The sequence below is a fragment of the Corticium candelabrum genome, chromosome 16 (assembly GCF_963422355.1).
Source record: "Corticium candelabrum chromosome 16, ooCorCand1.1, whole genome shotgun sequence".
In the NCBI taxonomy this organism is placed as follows: Eukaryota; Metazoa; Porifera; class Homoscleromorpha; order Homosclerophorida; family Plakinidae; genus Corticium; species Corticium candelabrum.
The window spans coordinates 6,467,931-6,480,043 of record NC_085100.1 but is presented as its reverse complement, the minus strand read 5'-3'; the positions used below and the strand labels follow the sequence as shown (position 1 = coordinate 6,480,043).

At 39.3% G+C, this 12,113-nt stretch overlaps 2 protein-coding genes across 5 annotated transcripts; one reads left to right on the top strand and one right to left on the bottom strand.

Annotated features, from left to right (window-relative positions):
- The first annotated feature begins 2,317 nt into the window (after positions 1 to 2,317).
- On the top strand, positions 2,318 to 7,213 carry LOC134191818 (cysteine-rich protein 2-binding protein-like). The gene is made up of 13 exons (XM_062660439.1): positions 2,318 to 2,361; positions 3,057 to 3,229; positions 3,280 to 3,489; positions 3,561 to 3,615; positions 3,693 to 3,834; positions 3,909 to 3,986; positions 4,053 to 4,127; positions 4,181 to 4,284; positions 4,359 to 4,445; positions 4,511 to 4,632; positions 4,688 to 4,736; positions 4,794 to 4,926; positions 6,819 to 7,213. Exons 1-13 carry the CDS (start codon positions 2,318 to 2,320, stop codon positions 6,993 to 6,995), a joined length of 1,449 nt encoding a protein of 482 aa, XP_062516423.1. The 3' UTR covers positions 6,996 to 7,213.
- On the bottom strand, positions 7,147 to 10,189 carry LOC134192038 (centrosomal protein of 128 kDa-like). Of its 4 annotated transcripts, none has more exons than XR_009971886.1 (12): positions 10,040 to 10,189; positions 9,895 to 9,969; positions 9,576 to 9,755; positions 9,420 to 9,514; positions 9,253 to 9,327; positions 9,036 to 9,188; positions 8,869 to 8,979; positions 8,135 to 8,261; positions 7,879 to 8,000; positions 7,435 to 7,616; positions 7,343 to 7,368; positions 7,147 to 7,287 (listed from the first exon to the last, which is right to left on the bottom strand). XR_009971886.1 is itself a non-coding variant. In XM_062660710.1 (11 exons), exons 2-10 carry the CDS (start codon positions 9,967 to 9,969, stop codon positions 7,484 to 7,486), a joined length of 1,071 nt encoding a protein of 356 aa, XP_062516694.1. In that variant the 5' UTR covers positions 10,040 to 10,189; the 3' UTR covers positions 7,285 to 7,368; positions 7,435 to 7,483. The 4 variants fall into 4 exon arrangements, 2 of the variants coding, with proteins under 2 accessions (XP_062516694.1, XP_062516693.1); XR_009971885.1 differs by having other exon boundaries at positions 7,166 to 7,287; positions 7,343 to 7,402; positions 7,475 to 7,616; XM_062660710.1 differs by having other exon boundaries at positions 7,285 to 7,368.
- Between the last annotated feature and the right edge of the window lie 1,924 nt (positions 10,190 to 12,113).

Here is a 12,113-nt window from a genome sequence, read left to right as displayed (position 1 = left end):
CTTCCTGTCACGTGCAGGATCTAATCCAAAGCTCACACACGAGTAGGCGAATGTGAAAACAGATAAGTTTGTTTTGTAACTCCTGACTGTTATATTCGAACCGTATCACTTTAGCAAAAGTAGAAAAAGCCAATGTCTTGTTGCTACATATACGGCTAGTCAAACTGTGAGCTGCAAACCGTTTGAATCTTTTCTTTCCGTGAGAATATGGGAAATGTACTCCTTTATTTTGATGAACTTGAAAATGTATACATAATTCAAGGTGGATTCTGAGGCTACTCTGTGCGCAACATCTGGACTGTGCTTCTTTAAGTGGGGGAAGAATCTAGTCACACCTTCATGTGCTGTCTCACAGTAGCAGTGGTTATTACAGCTGGGTAAAGAGATTGGCCATTCTGAGCTTTGAGCGTACCATATATGTTCTGACCTTGACGTCAGTTGCTGTGCAAATGTTGTTTTGCACTGCAGTGGTGTTGCACACTGCTGTGTGTATCAATTAGTGCGAACGAACTGAACTTGATGTCTCAACATCAGAATAAGGACAAGGACCATCGCTGTAACAGAATCAGTTTCAGATGCCGTAATGTGAGAACATTTGTTGAAGAAAATGACAGCGTTGCGACTAGCATTGTTAGCAACAAGGTGAGGTGTTGCGGTGAACCAGAAAGCAACCCTCATTATCCAGGAACTAAAATTTGTGGGAATAAAGTAAGACAAATAGTTTGGAGCAGCTGTTTATGATGTTGATGAATGTACTCCTATCTTCAGAGTAGGTCAACCTATTGAATGAAATGATGGAGTTGGAGTTATTTTGGATGGTAGTACAGTGTATGACCATTGCTTGGAGAATACTGGTGTGTGTGTGTGTGTGTGTGTGTGTGTGTGTGTGTGTGTGTGTGTGTGTGTGTGTGTGTGTGTGTGTGTGTGTGTGTGTGTGTGTGTGTGTGTGTGTGTGTGTGTGTGTGTGTGTGTGTGTGTGTGTGTGTGTGTGTGTGTGTGTGTGTGTGTGTGTGTGTGTGTGTGTGTGTGTGTGTGTGTGTGTGTGTGTGTGTGTGTGTGTGTGTGTGTGTGTGTGTGTGTGTGTGTGTGTGTGTGTGTGTGTGTGTGTGTGTGTGTGTGTGTGTGTGTGTGTGTGTGTGTGTGTGTGTGTGCGTGCGTGCGTGCGTGTGTGTGTGTGTGTGTGTGTGTGTGTGTGTAAACCAGTCAGTTTTAGAGTCATTTCTGGGTTGAAGCTTGATGTGTGTTGCCAGCAGGACTCATGCATAGATTTCTGCTATTCCAAAATTCTTAACAGCTTTTTTAATTCCTTGTTGAATGCTACGTGCAATATTTAATATGTGCACTCAAGATACCAATTCCAGGTTCCTGACTTAATCACCACCATCCCTTTGTTCAATGAAATGCATTTCATCTAGAAAATGTTGAAAATTATAGTACAAATAACCAGATAATTGCATTCTTGGAGTGTATTCGATTGAGGCTTTCTTGAAAAATAAGAAAGATGAGAAAAAAGCCAACACCAATAGAACAGTAAGTTGCTCAAAACAGAAAAGGTGACATATATTGTGCATGCACATAATAATAACAATGCAAGCAATTGTTGCTTCAATTTGAATAGAATCACCTCAAATATAGCCTTCTCCTACACCTTTTTTGTACTCAGCCATCTGTGCTTCACCACGTGTCAGAAATTCTTTTTTTGGCTCATTTGCACAGTGATTTTGCATTTCCATTTACAATTTTCCAGTTATCTTCTGTGACTTTGAATTGTGTGATTCTGTTCTCCATCTTTCTGTCCTACCAGACTTGAGGGTGGAAAGGACAAAAAGTCTTTCCAAAGTTTCCAGAGAAAGTACCCTAATTAACACCCTGACTTGCCTTCTCAACCAGTCTTAGGAAGATCACAGTTCACTTTGACTGAATTCTTGACCTCCATGTACGTAAAATTGTGCAGTGTGGGCAGTATACGGAGGTCTAATTTCTGTGAACCAATCAGGCTATTTACAAGAGTCCTAGCCAAGAGTTTCTCAGTTACCAGGTTGACACTGTTCTTAATCATATCCCACTTCTCACTTCCTGTCATCTTGTCACACCACTTGCTTGATCCAATGTCATGAGCAAGTCTGTGAGAGATATTTGCTCAATAGGTACATGTACTGCAAAGCATTAATGTTGTATCATCTCTTTACTACTATTTTTGATTTCTTGTGTGGGACTGATTTTGTTTGAGTTAAGCTCAAAGGAATTGTGGTCTTTCCAGCAATCTACTGAGTGCAAACTGAGACATTACAACATACTTTACTGGGTCTGTCTTATGATGATTAGTCAATACAATGCCACTCTGGCTGTCAGTGTTGCCAGGTGCATTTATTGTATTTATAATTGTGAGCTCATTTGGAGCACAGAGTGAAAGCAGTACTTCCCCACGTTCATGTTCCCAACACCATGATACCTTTAAATTGTTTCCCATAAGGATCAACTTGAAGCCTGCTACTACTTCCAACTCTAGTATAAGATAGAAGAAACAAGTTATACCGATGCACTTTATCTAGTATATGTAATAGATAAGATAGTGACTGAGGATGCGTGTAGCTTGTGATTGAGATTCCGTAGCTCTGAGTGTGTTTTAGCGAACCTAGCAAGTGCTGTACGTTCTAAGCTATAGAAATAGATTATTGATATAACTGCAGAGTATCGATGCAACAGTGTAGACTGAAGTTCAGCGTAAAAATTCTTTTGTGTCCTGACTTACATGGACTGTTGGTGCATAGACACTGATCATAGTTAATTAATAGGGTTTCTTCAGTTAGAACACAGTTTCTGTCTGGATGTTGTACGTTATATTGAACTGCTTGAAAACATACTGATTGATTGAATCGTTGTGATTAAATAAATGATAGCATTACTTTATTGATTGATTTAATTGATTTGATCAATACACGAATCATAGCATTACTGTTCCATGGAATTTGATTACTGGGTAGTATTTGAAACTACTTGGAATTTAGAAGTCCCTATTTCAGCAACTACTAACCTGTGTGGATTTGTGGGTTTAGATCACCAACTAGTGGGTGGATGAATAGTGTATCGTCTGTGCTGTCAGCTCATTGTCCATCTGTGTTTATGTCTGGAGTGGGGGAGTTACGTCAGACAGGCTGGTGGAAGCTGTATCCAGATGCACTAGCTACAAACACTGATGCTTCTTGTTCTGAATCTTTATCATTGAAAAGTAAAATGTTAATTTTTGGTATACTTTATTGTTTAGCTGTTTGTTGATAGCTATTAGGGGACAGAAGAGAGTACAGTCTTCTTCTCCAGATATTTATTTTGATGAGTCACTTACAGTTGCGAGCAACCATGCTATAACAGCAATTGCTGAAGGTACAAAGATAAACAAAGAACCAACTCTTCCAGATATGTCAAGAAGAGAACAATACCACATAAGTGAGAGCATTCAAATGTCGAAAAAGTTACCCCATGTTTCACAAGGTACATATCTAAATACATTTGTTATGCTTGATTACCCTTGTGCTTACATGTAATGTTTTTTCTGCTGGCAGAGTCAGGTCTTTTATCTAATGTTAGAGTTCCCTGTTTTCCTGTCATTAATGTAGAGTAAGCAATGTTGTGAAAACAATATCGAGGTAATATTTGAATTGTAGTACACATGTACATGAGTTGTTCTGTTGTAGCAGTTTGCAGCTCATAAAGCCTCATGCAGAGAGGACTTTACTTTGTCAGCTGAAGACTTCCTCAAGAGTTCTAAAGTCTTTAGTGTCTCAAAAGCTGAAGCACAAAGCAAATCGTCTTGTTAGAAAGATTTCTGTGAGGCAAGTAAGTCTTTCTGTTTTTGTTCGGAAGGGCAATGCCCCCCTGATTGACAACCTTAGCATCGTCTTTTGTGCTAGACGAAACGAGCACGAGGAATTCCAGTGTTTAATCTTGACCTGCAAGTAGCAAAGGAAATAAACGGAAACTCTTCTAAAGTTGGGTTCTTTTATATTTCTTGGTAATTGAAGACATCGGTAGTAAATTGAAGTTTCCATGCACAGGTTGGCCAGTGTAACCATAAGTGCTACACACAGGTGATCATGATGCAGAGTCATCCCATATTAGATAGATTTTTGGTGAGTCACCTGCATTTTACCGTACTTCTCAGTAACAGCTCTGCTTGCTTTAGGTGAGTGGAGTAAGTGGTAGTTTTCCTGTTACATTTGTTCACCGACTTATGGGAGGAGGGAATTTAATTGCCATGCAAGAGTTTGTTAGCCCGTATACGGGAAGGTAAAAACAAGAGTGTATTTGCAGCACTTTTGGAAATAGATTAGATGAATGTATCCACACTTCAATATGTGAAGGCTTCTGAAGCCATTTATTTGGAGAGACTATGAATGCTTGCCTGCTCGACTGAAACTGCTGAATGAACTTCAGTCTGTCTATTGGAAGTCAGCGATTTATGAGTGTACTGTATGAGCTGATCTGCTGTTTAAACAGATGTTTTATATGACAGGCGCAATGGAATTGTGTCATATTCTGATGACAAAGAACCAATTGACTACTGCTATGTAAGACCTTGGCACATTCCAGCTGTCAACTCCTTGTGCAGACAGTTTTTCTGGCCAAACATTGACTGTAAGCTGACAAATTCTGATTTGCATTACTTTCATTAAGATCTTTTGAATGCTAGTGTCTGAGTGTTTACAGTATCCAGATTTCAGTGTTGTAGTCCAATACAAGTGAGAGTGGTTGTAATTGATTTGTATCTGTATTGCTTTATTGTCTTCTTAATTAAGGAAGCTAGTAATTGCCTGTGCATTTATGACACCTGATGTGAAGTATGATGAAGCCTATATATCGTTTCTTGTTGTTCATCCTGAATGGCGACGCTGTGGTATTGCTACATTTATGATTTATCACTTGATTCAGGTTAGTACGTATCGCTGACTGACTGATTGTCTACTTCATGTGTGTGATTTTATCAGTTGAAAGTGTCAAGAAATAGTGATTTTAAGTAAGTACCACAGAAAATTTTGAAAAACAGTAACTTGGTTATTGTGTATGTACTCAAAATTCCCATAACAATGAAGTGCAGTACTGTACCCACAGCTCATGTGGATTCCAATCATGCAACTTGTTGCTGATGTCACTGGTCTCCTGTTGTTGTAAACTTGTCACTTCTTTCTGTGATTTCCTGATATCAAATTGTGACCAATTGCTAAATACGTTTATCATGCCAATATTAACAATCAATGGCGGATTTAGAGGGGGTTCAGGGATTCCGCAGAATGGGGATCAGCAGGGCTCGTGTCATTAATAGAGAAATATGAAAATAGAGAAAGCAGAAAATATCTTTGAGCTAGAACTAGGAAACGTAGTGGTTCTAAAAGGATCAAGCAAGTGCAATAAACATGATTTAAACAAGGCATGCAGTCTACCACTCATCCAAAACATGACCACTATCACGGAGATTGCCAAATTTTTAACTATACACCAAAATTGCAGCAACTGTTGGAGCGGGTCACTGAAGTGAACCAGTCAGACTCTCGAAACAGAAGCTATGGCCATGAAGCTTATGGTGTTCAGTAAGATATATCCATCAACGGTGGAATCCCTTGACATCATGCTGCATGAACATATCAACAAGGAGGTGTGTGGTGATTGGAGCAGGGACAGGAGACTCTTTCCAGAGCTTATAGTCTAACTCACTCTTGTGAGTTTTTCTGGTTGCAGTGAAGTGTGCTTCAAATGATTCTAGCATCCGTAAAACCCTTGAGTATCAAGCCCTAGTGTAAACTCAATGACGTTGTAAAGGCCTACGGCTTAGCAGAGTCCATCACTGAAATCATGACGTATGTGGAAGAGAAGAGATCATGGATGCTTGGTATCAACAGAGCATAGATATTGCTGACACTGTCAGCACTCAACCCAAAGTCCCAAGAACTGCTTCATGCCAGCAGCATGCACTGTGGCAGTTCACCAAATGTGTACTTTGCCGCTCCATAGTTGTTCCTTTTCTTGATTTTGTAGGGTTACTGAACTGAAGGTTTGCGCCAGTGAGACACAAAGCAAGGTGTCAACTTGCTCTGCTTTGGCGCCTGAAATGGTGAATCAGAGAGTGATAAGTGTTTCATCAAACGATTGGTAAAATTTACATTGAAGATCCTCTGAGTCATAACATACTGGACATTCATTATTAGAAGTGGAACAGGAAGTGGACACTGCAGAGGCAAAGCCGACGTTTCTTGAATGTGGCCTAAAGGACTGTGACAGGATGTTTTCCTAACATTTACACTTTCTTCAAGATTGCTTGTACCCTCCCAGTAACTTCTGCTGAGAGAAGCAGGAAATGGGGGTGCAGCTGAGCAAAGTGAGACAACTTGTGGATATCAACAGAGGGAATGTACTTAAATGCCAAGGGCTGACAGATGGTCAGAACCCATTGAAAACCTCAGATATAGTTTTTGAGCTGCTTCAGTACGCTGTTGTGTGCTTCTTTTTTGTGACAGATATGTTTGAGAACATACTTGTCACTTGTGGTCACAATGTGACTCTTGTGTAACTTTAGCGTTTGTGACCTACTGATTTATAATAGACAGTTTCATGTCTATTTCACAGACGAGTCTGACTGTGTTGAACTGTTCAATTCCTTCACTGGTGGAACCCCTCTTTGGCAAATCCTAAATACTAGTAATTGACTGGGGAGTCATTTGTAGTGATTTGTAGAGCAATATTCTCTAATGCAACTCGCTACTGAAATGTGATGGTACCATGTATGTTGGTATACATATGTTTGTAGTAAATTCTATTTATGTTACTAGACATGCATGGGAAAAGATGTGACTCTTCATGTATCAGCCACTAATGAGGCAATGGTCATCTACCAGAAGTTTGGTTTCAAAGCTGAGGAGTTGAATCCAGACTTTTATGACAACTATTTCCCTGCAGAAAGCAGAGAATGTAGGCATGCATTCTTTCTCAGATTGAGACGATCATAGTGTGCATAACTATATAACTACAGAAATTGCATCAATTACTATTTCAAGTATCCTTGCTGAATCATTTGAAATTGGTCCATGAGATGCAAAGTTTTGGTTTGGTATATGGACATGTAATAGGAAGTAATTAGTAGTTGTAGCATAAAACTGAGCCTCACAATGTGACAAACGTTTATTGGATTACCACCTAGTTTCAAATTCATTACTTCATATCACTATGCAAGTCTATAGTAACTGGTTTGTACTCCTTAGTAATGGTTCAACTTTTCACCTTTCAGTTGTACCTGTACAGCTACACAAGGTTACTATTAGAAGCAGATATATCAAGTACGAAACTTGCTACGTACCCTTCAAACCAATGCCAACTGGAAAGCTATTGTACATGTACAAATGCAATACATCAGTGACTATATATAACAAAGGATATAAATTATATCACCAGTCAGTTGGGCTTGCATGGGCCACTACAAAACTCTTACTAGCTACTGTTAGTGCCATTTGCCATTCAGTGTAGGTAAGTGGCCAAATTTAGTAGGAGACAGGCCTGCTGAGACAACTGCCTTTGAACGATTCAAAGCTTCATTTACCCTCTCCAAGCGAGACTCCAGTTTCTTACGCATCCTGTAATGGCAATATTAACTGCATGAACAATATACGAACAGTTTCTAGATAAGCAGTTAGTTGCAGTTAGTTGCTGTGCGCTAACACAACTAAGGCGCAATGCAGCCATTTTAGCATGTGTGTGATGATGAAAACATTAGAGCTAGTGTCTGACTTGTTTTTACAGTACAACACCTATGTGCAGAAGAAGCAGACAAACAGATACGATGGGGCCATATATACGACAAACGAAATGAATGAGGACCACAAACTTGCCACTCACTTGTCATCTTGAAGTCTTTGAGAGTAAACAATGCTCAATTCTGACTTCATGGCTTCACACTGTTGTTGTTCTCTTGCATATTGCTTTTGGAGCTGTCTCCTTTCCTCCTCCAGTTCATCAACCTAAGTAGACACCCAACTTGTATAATTAGATTATAAGTGTACCAGAGATCACATCCACTAGGATAGCCTGAACTTTGCACAAGTTGTCAGTTACTAATTAATACGAACCTACTAATTACTTCAAATTTAAGAACCTTTTGCTTGGCACTCTGCAAAGCTGATGTCTCATTTTCTGCTCTCAGCCTATGAAAGTTTTCTCGACAGCTGTACTGCTGCTCCAACTGCTGCGTAATCTCAGCAACGAGATGATGCATATCAGCCCTACAGCAATTAACATGTAACTGATCATGACATTCAATGAAACTCATCATTTTAATTTTATTAATTAATTGGCTTTAGCTACATTATCTCATACATCCTCCGTTTATCAAAAATTAAAACACATGCGCAAGTATGGGAAGGAATGAGGCACTGTGCAATGTCATTACACAACAGTATTATTGAACTTGACATTTATAATTGATTAATTCCGAAGAAACATACAGCGCCCTTAGGCAGAAAGGTGTAAGGAAGACTATAGTTAAGCACAGACAAAGCAGAAAAGGAAGAGGAACTTTTAAAGTCCAAATAGGTTAAAACCATAATTGCTCCTTTTATAACTATTAATTGCTACTAACAACAGCCACTAATTGTATTATATTGTCATTAGTGGGTTCCAAGGCTGAATGGAATGGTCTATAATATTTCATAGAAATTAGATGATCATTTTATGTACTAGCTTTCTCATCATCTTTGGTAGGTAATGCATTTTACAGAATTTACATCAAGTTGACACTGCTTTCTTGTTGTCTTTGATATAGTCAGCACCTTACTACACGTGTGCCAAGCACCACAGATTGACTGTGGTACACAAGTATGGCATGCTAACCTTGTTGATGCTTCATGTGACCTCTGATAATCAATCATTTCTTCCTCACACTTGCGTAATGCTGTAATTTCCTCTCTTAAAAGTGCCACCTGGGCAACAAGTTCCTCATTTCTATTTACAAAGACTTTACATGTTAGTATCCACAATGTAAAATGATCTCTGAACACCTCAGTTCCATTTTCTCTCTTGCATCACTCATAGCTCTCAATGTCTCTTTCATCTGGTTTTGATGTGTGTGCAGTGTAGCTTTCTCATCACGTGTCTGCTGACATTCAGCTGTTAACAGTGCTTTCTCTGATTCAACATCTGCCAACTCTCTTCTACATATATAGATGAAATGACAGAAGTAGAATATGGACTAATTATAATTGACACATCTAATACCGCAGCTTGCTCAACTGCTGGCTCATGTTTTCTATCTGGTGTTCCATCTGTCTGCAATCTTCAATATGTTGTTGTCTACAAACCAGCAACAACCACTGTTAATTATTTGAGCCAGGTATTAACATCTAAACAAAGTGTTAACAGTTAACGCTAGTAACACTTGATACCTGACTGCAGCTAGGTCTTTGTTTGTTCGTTTGGTGCTATTACTGTATTGCAGAGTTTGTTCATTCAATTGTTTGCGTGCTTCTCGTAGTTCATTCTAGCAATAAACAAACCAGGTCATCTTTGGGAACATAGGATCATTCAGTTAAAAACAATACTTCAGCTCTCTCTAATTTTTGCTGTGTAAAATCAAATCTAGTTTTTTGCTCTTTCACTTTGCACTTTAGATCAGCTCTTTCCTGATCAAATTTTTCCAGTTGTTGTTTGTATGAGTCAAGAGAAGTGTGAGCCTCTGTCACCAATGCTTGAAGTCTTTGTAATTCCTCCACATGCACTGCCTGATATGGACATAAACATAACACCATTAGTGTTCATATGCACACACACACACACACACACACACACACACACACACACACACACACACACACACACACACACACACACACACACACACCAAATACACTTTAAAACAACCTTTTCATTTTTCTTGTCACTAAGAACTTTCTCATAGTGGTCAGCCTGTTGCTTTACTAACTCTCTCTGAGACATCTATGCAAACGGTTGACATCAATGAATTCAACTAAGCAGTAGGTAGATGAAGATACCATAAAAAAGTTACCTCGCGTTGCAAGTCACCACGCAATTGTTCAACTACTTTGGTTAGTTCATCTACTGCAACTTTTAGATCCTGTCGTGCCTGGGAAGTTGAAGCAAGCTCTTCCTTTGTCAAACTATATTGAGCTCTGATCTGCAATCAACAACAAGTCACACTAATAGTCTGATTTGCAACATTGCTGTATCTATTATCTTAAGTCGGATACCCATAAAGTATTGTCAAATCAACTGACAACAATGCAGGCCACCTGTAACAAAGCAGAATATAATGTTTTCAAGCCAGAAGGACATCACAGTTGTCCAGCGCCCATGAAATGTACTAATGAGATGGTAAAAAAGATAGTCCTTTAGTGTAGATGTAAACGCTTACCAATCAAAGAAGTCTGCAATTCAACGAAAAGATGATTGACCTTAAGGAACACTACCTCTGGCCTAGTTTTAGAATCAATCTAATAACAGCTCTCTTCCACATGTTTGGGTACTTGACAGCCAAGGATTGCATCAATGAAGGACAACCCTTCAAAATCTTGAAACTAATTTCATCCAATGGTGATGGAGTTTCTTTATCTCTTAGTTACTAATTCAGGACACTTTACATACACCTCGTAGCTATATAGTACAGTTGAATCTTTGCACGCTTTCAACCATGATGGATAACAGAATGCCATGTTTACAATATTAATTAATTAAAGGTGCGAGCTCACAAATTCAAGTACACGCGCAGACACACCTGCACAAACTTGAAATCATGCCTTTATCAAAACACTTACCATTTACCAATTTGAGATAGCTTGCTGTTGAACAACAAAGCGATTTCCCAATCATTTTTGTTGTTACACGTGACCTGAATATGGGTGTGGAACTTCGAGACCAGTAGCTATCATGCATGATTGATAGATGCACGATCCACATTGTCAGTGGCGTCTGGCACCTCTCCGTGGCTACTTTCATGCTCTGAGTTTCGAATGATATCAAGTTAGTACGATAATGCTCTGGTTTCCACTCATTTCCGGGTCATGTGCAACAAGAAAATGATCGAGAAAGCGCTTTGTCATTCAACAGCAAGCTATTTCAAGACGGTGAATGGTAAATGTGTAGATAAAGAACCTAACACACTTGTCGTTAGCTTTCTCGAAAAGTAAAGTACAAGGAGCAAAAGTGCTGTGGTGGTCAAGAACGTGATTTGCCTTTCTCTTTGCACTTGGGAATAAAGACTGTATATCATAGAACATGGTTCACCCTAAGATGTTCGCTTGCTCTGCTTTGTTATGACACAACTTGAAATCGTGGCACATTTTCAAGTTTGCGTGGGTGTGTCTGTATGTGTGTGGTGAATCGAGTGGGGACATTTAAGTTGCAGGAAATAGTCATAGACCACTGATTAACTTAATAAAGTCTATCTACAAATCTATAAATACTACAGAGAATACACATATATAGCTGTCCTAGCTTCACGAGTCAAAACCATCAATACTCTCAGTAATGGTTCAACGCCAGAGCATGGTCTCTCATTGCAAGATTGTCAGTCAATTATGCTCTTCAATCTTTCTTTATGGCTCCTGATACTGTGTCTAGAGTTCCTGATGTAGCAGTCTCAGTCTTTCAGTAGAGTTGTACTATTCTTCTTGAGAGAATTGCTGCTGATCCATCTGATGCTGTAGCTTGGAAGCTTCTGATGCTTGTTTCTAGGATGCGTCTTACCCCTCCCTAGCGTGGTAGGAGAGTGCAATGTCAGCAAGTTCGCCTTTGTGTTGAAATTTCTGGAGTATCGGGAAGAACTACTACAGTTGAACACTCCTATATCAGGAAATGAACCCAAAATGCCAGAAACCACCAAAGAAATTTGGCTCTTCAAATCAGACACCGTGGTGAGATGTCTCTTGCAACCAGAATTCTTTCAGCCAAGGTCTAGCTCCAGCTACATACACAAGCTACAGATGATAAGTTAGCCTCCAAACATCCACTTCAGCAACAAGTTCTTCAGTATGAGGAACCAATATCATATTCAGTATCGAATCGAATCAACAGTCTCGTTCTCATCTGATCGATCTGCTACCTGTGGTTCTGGGTGGATATAT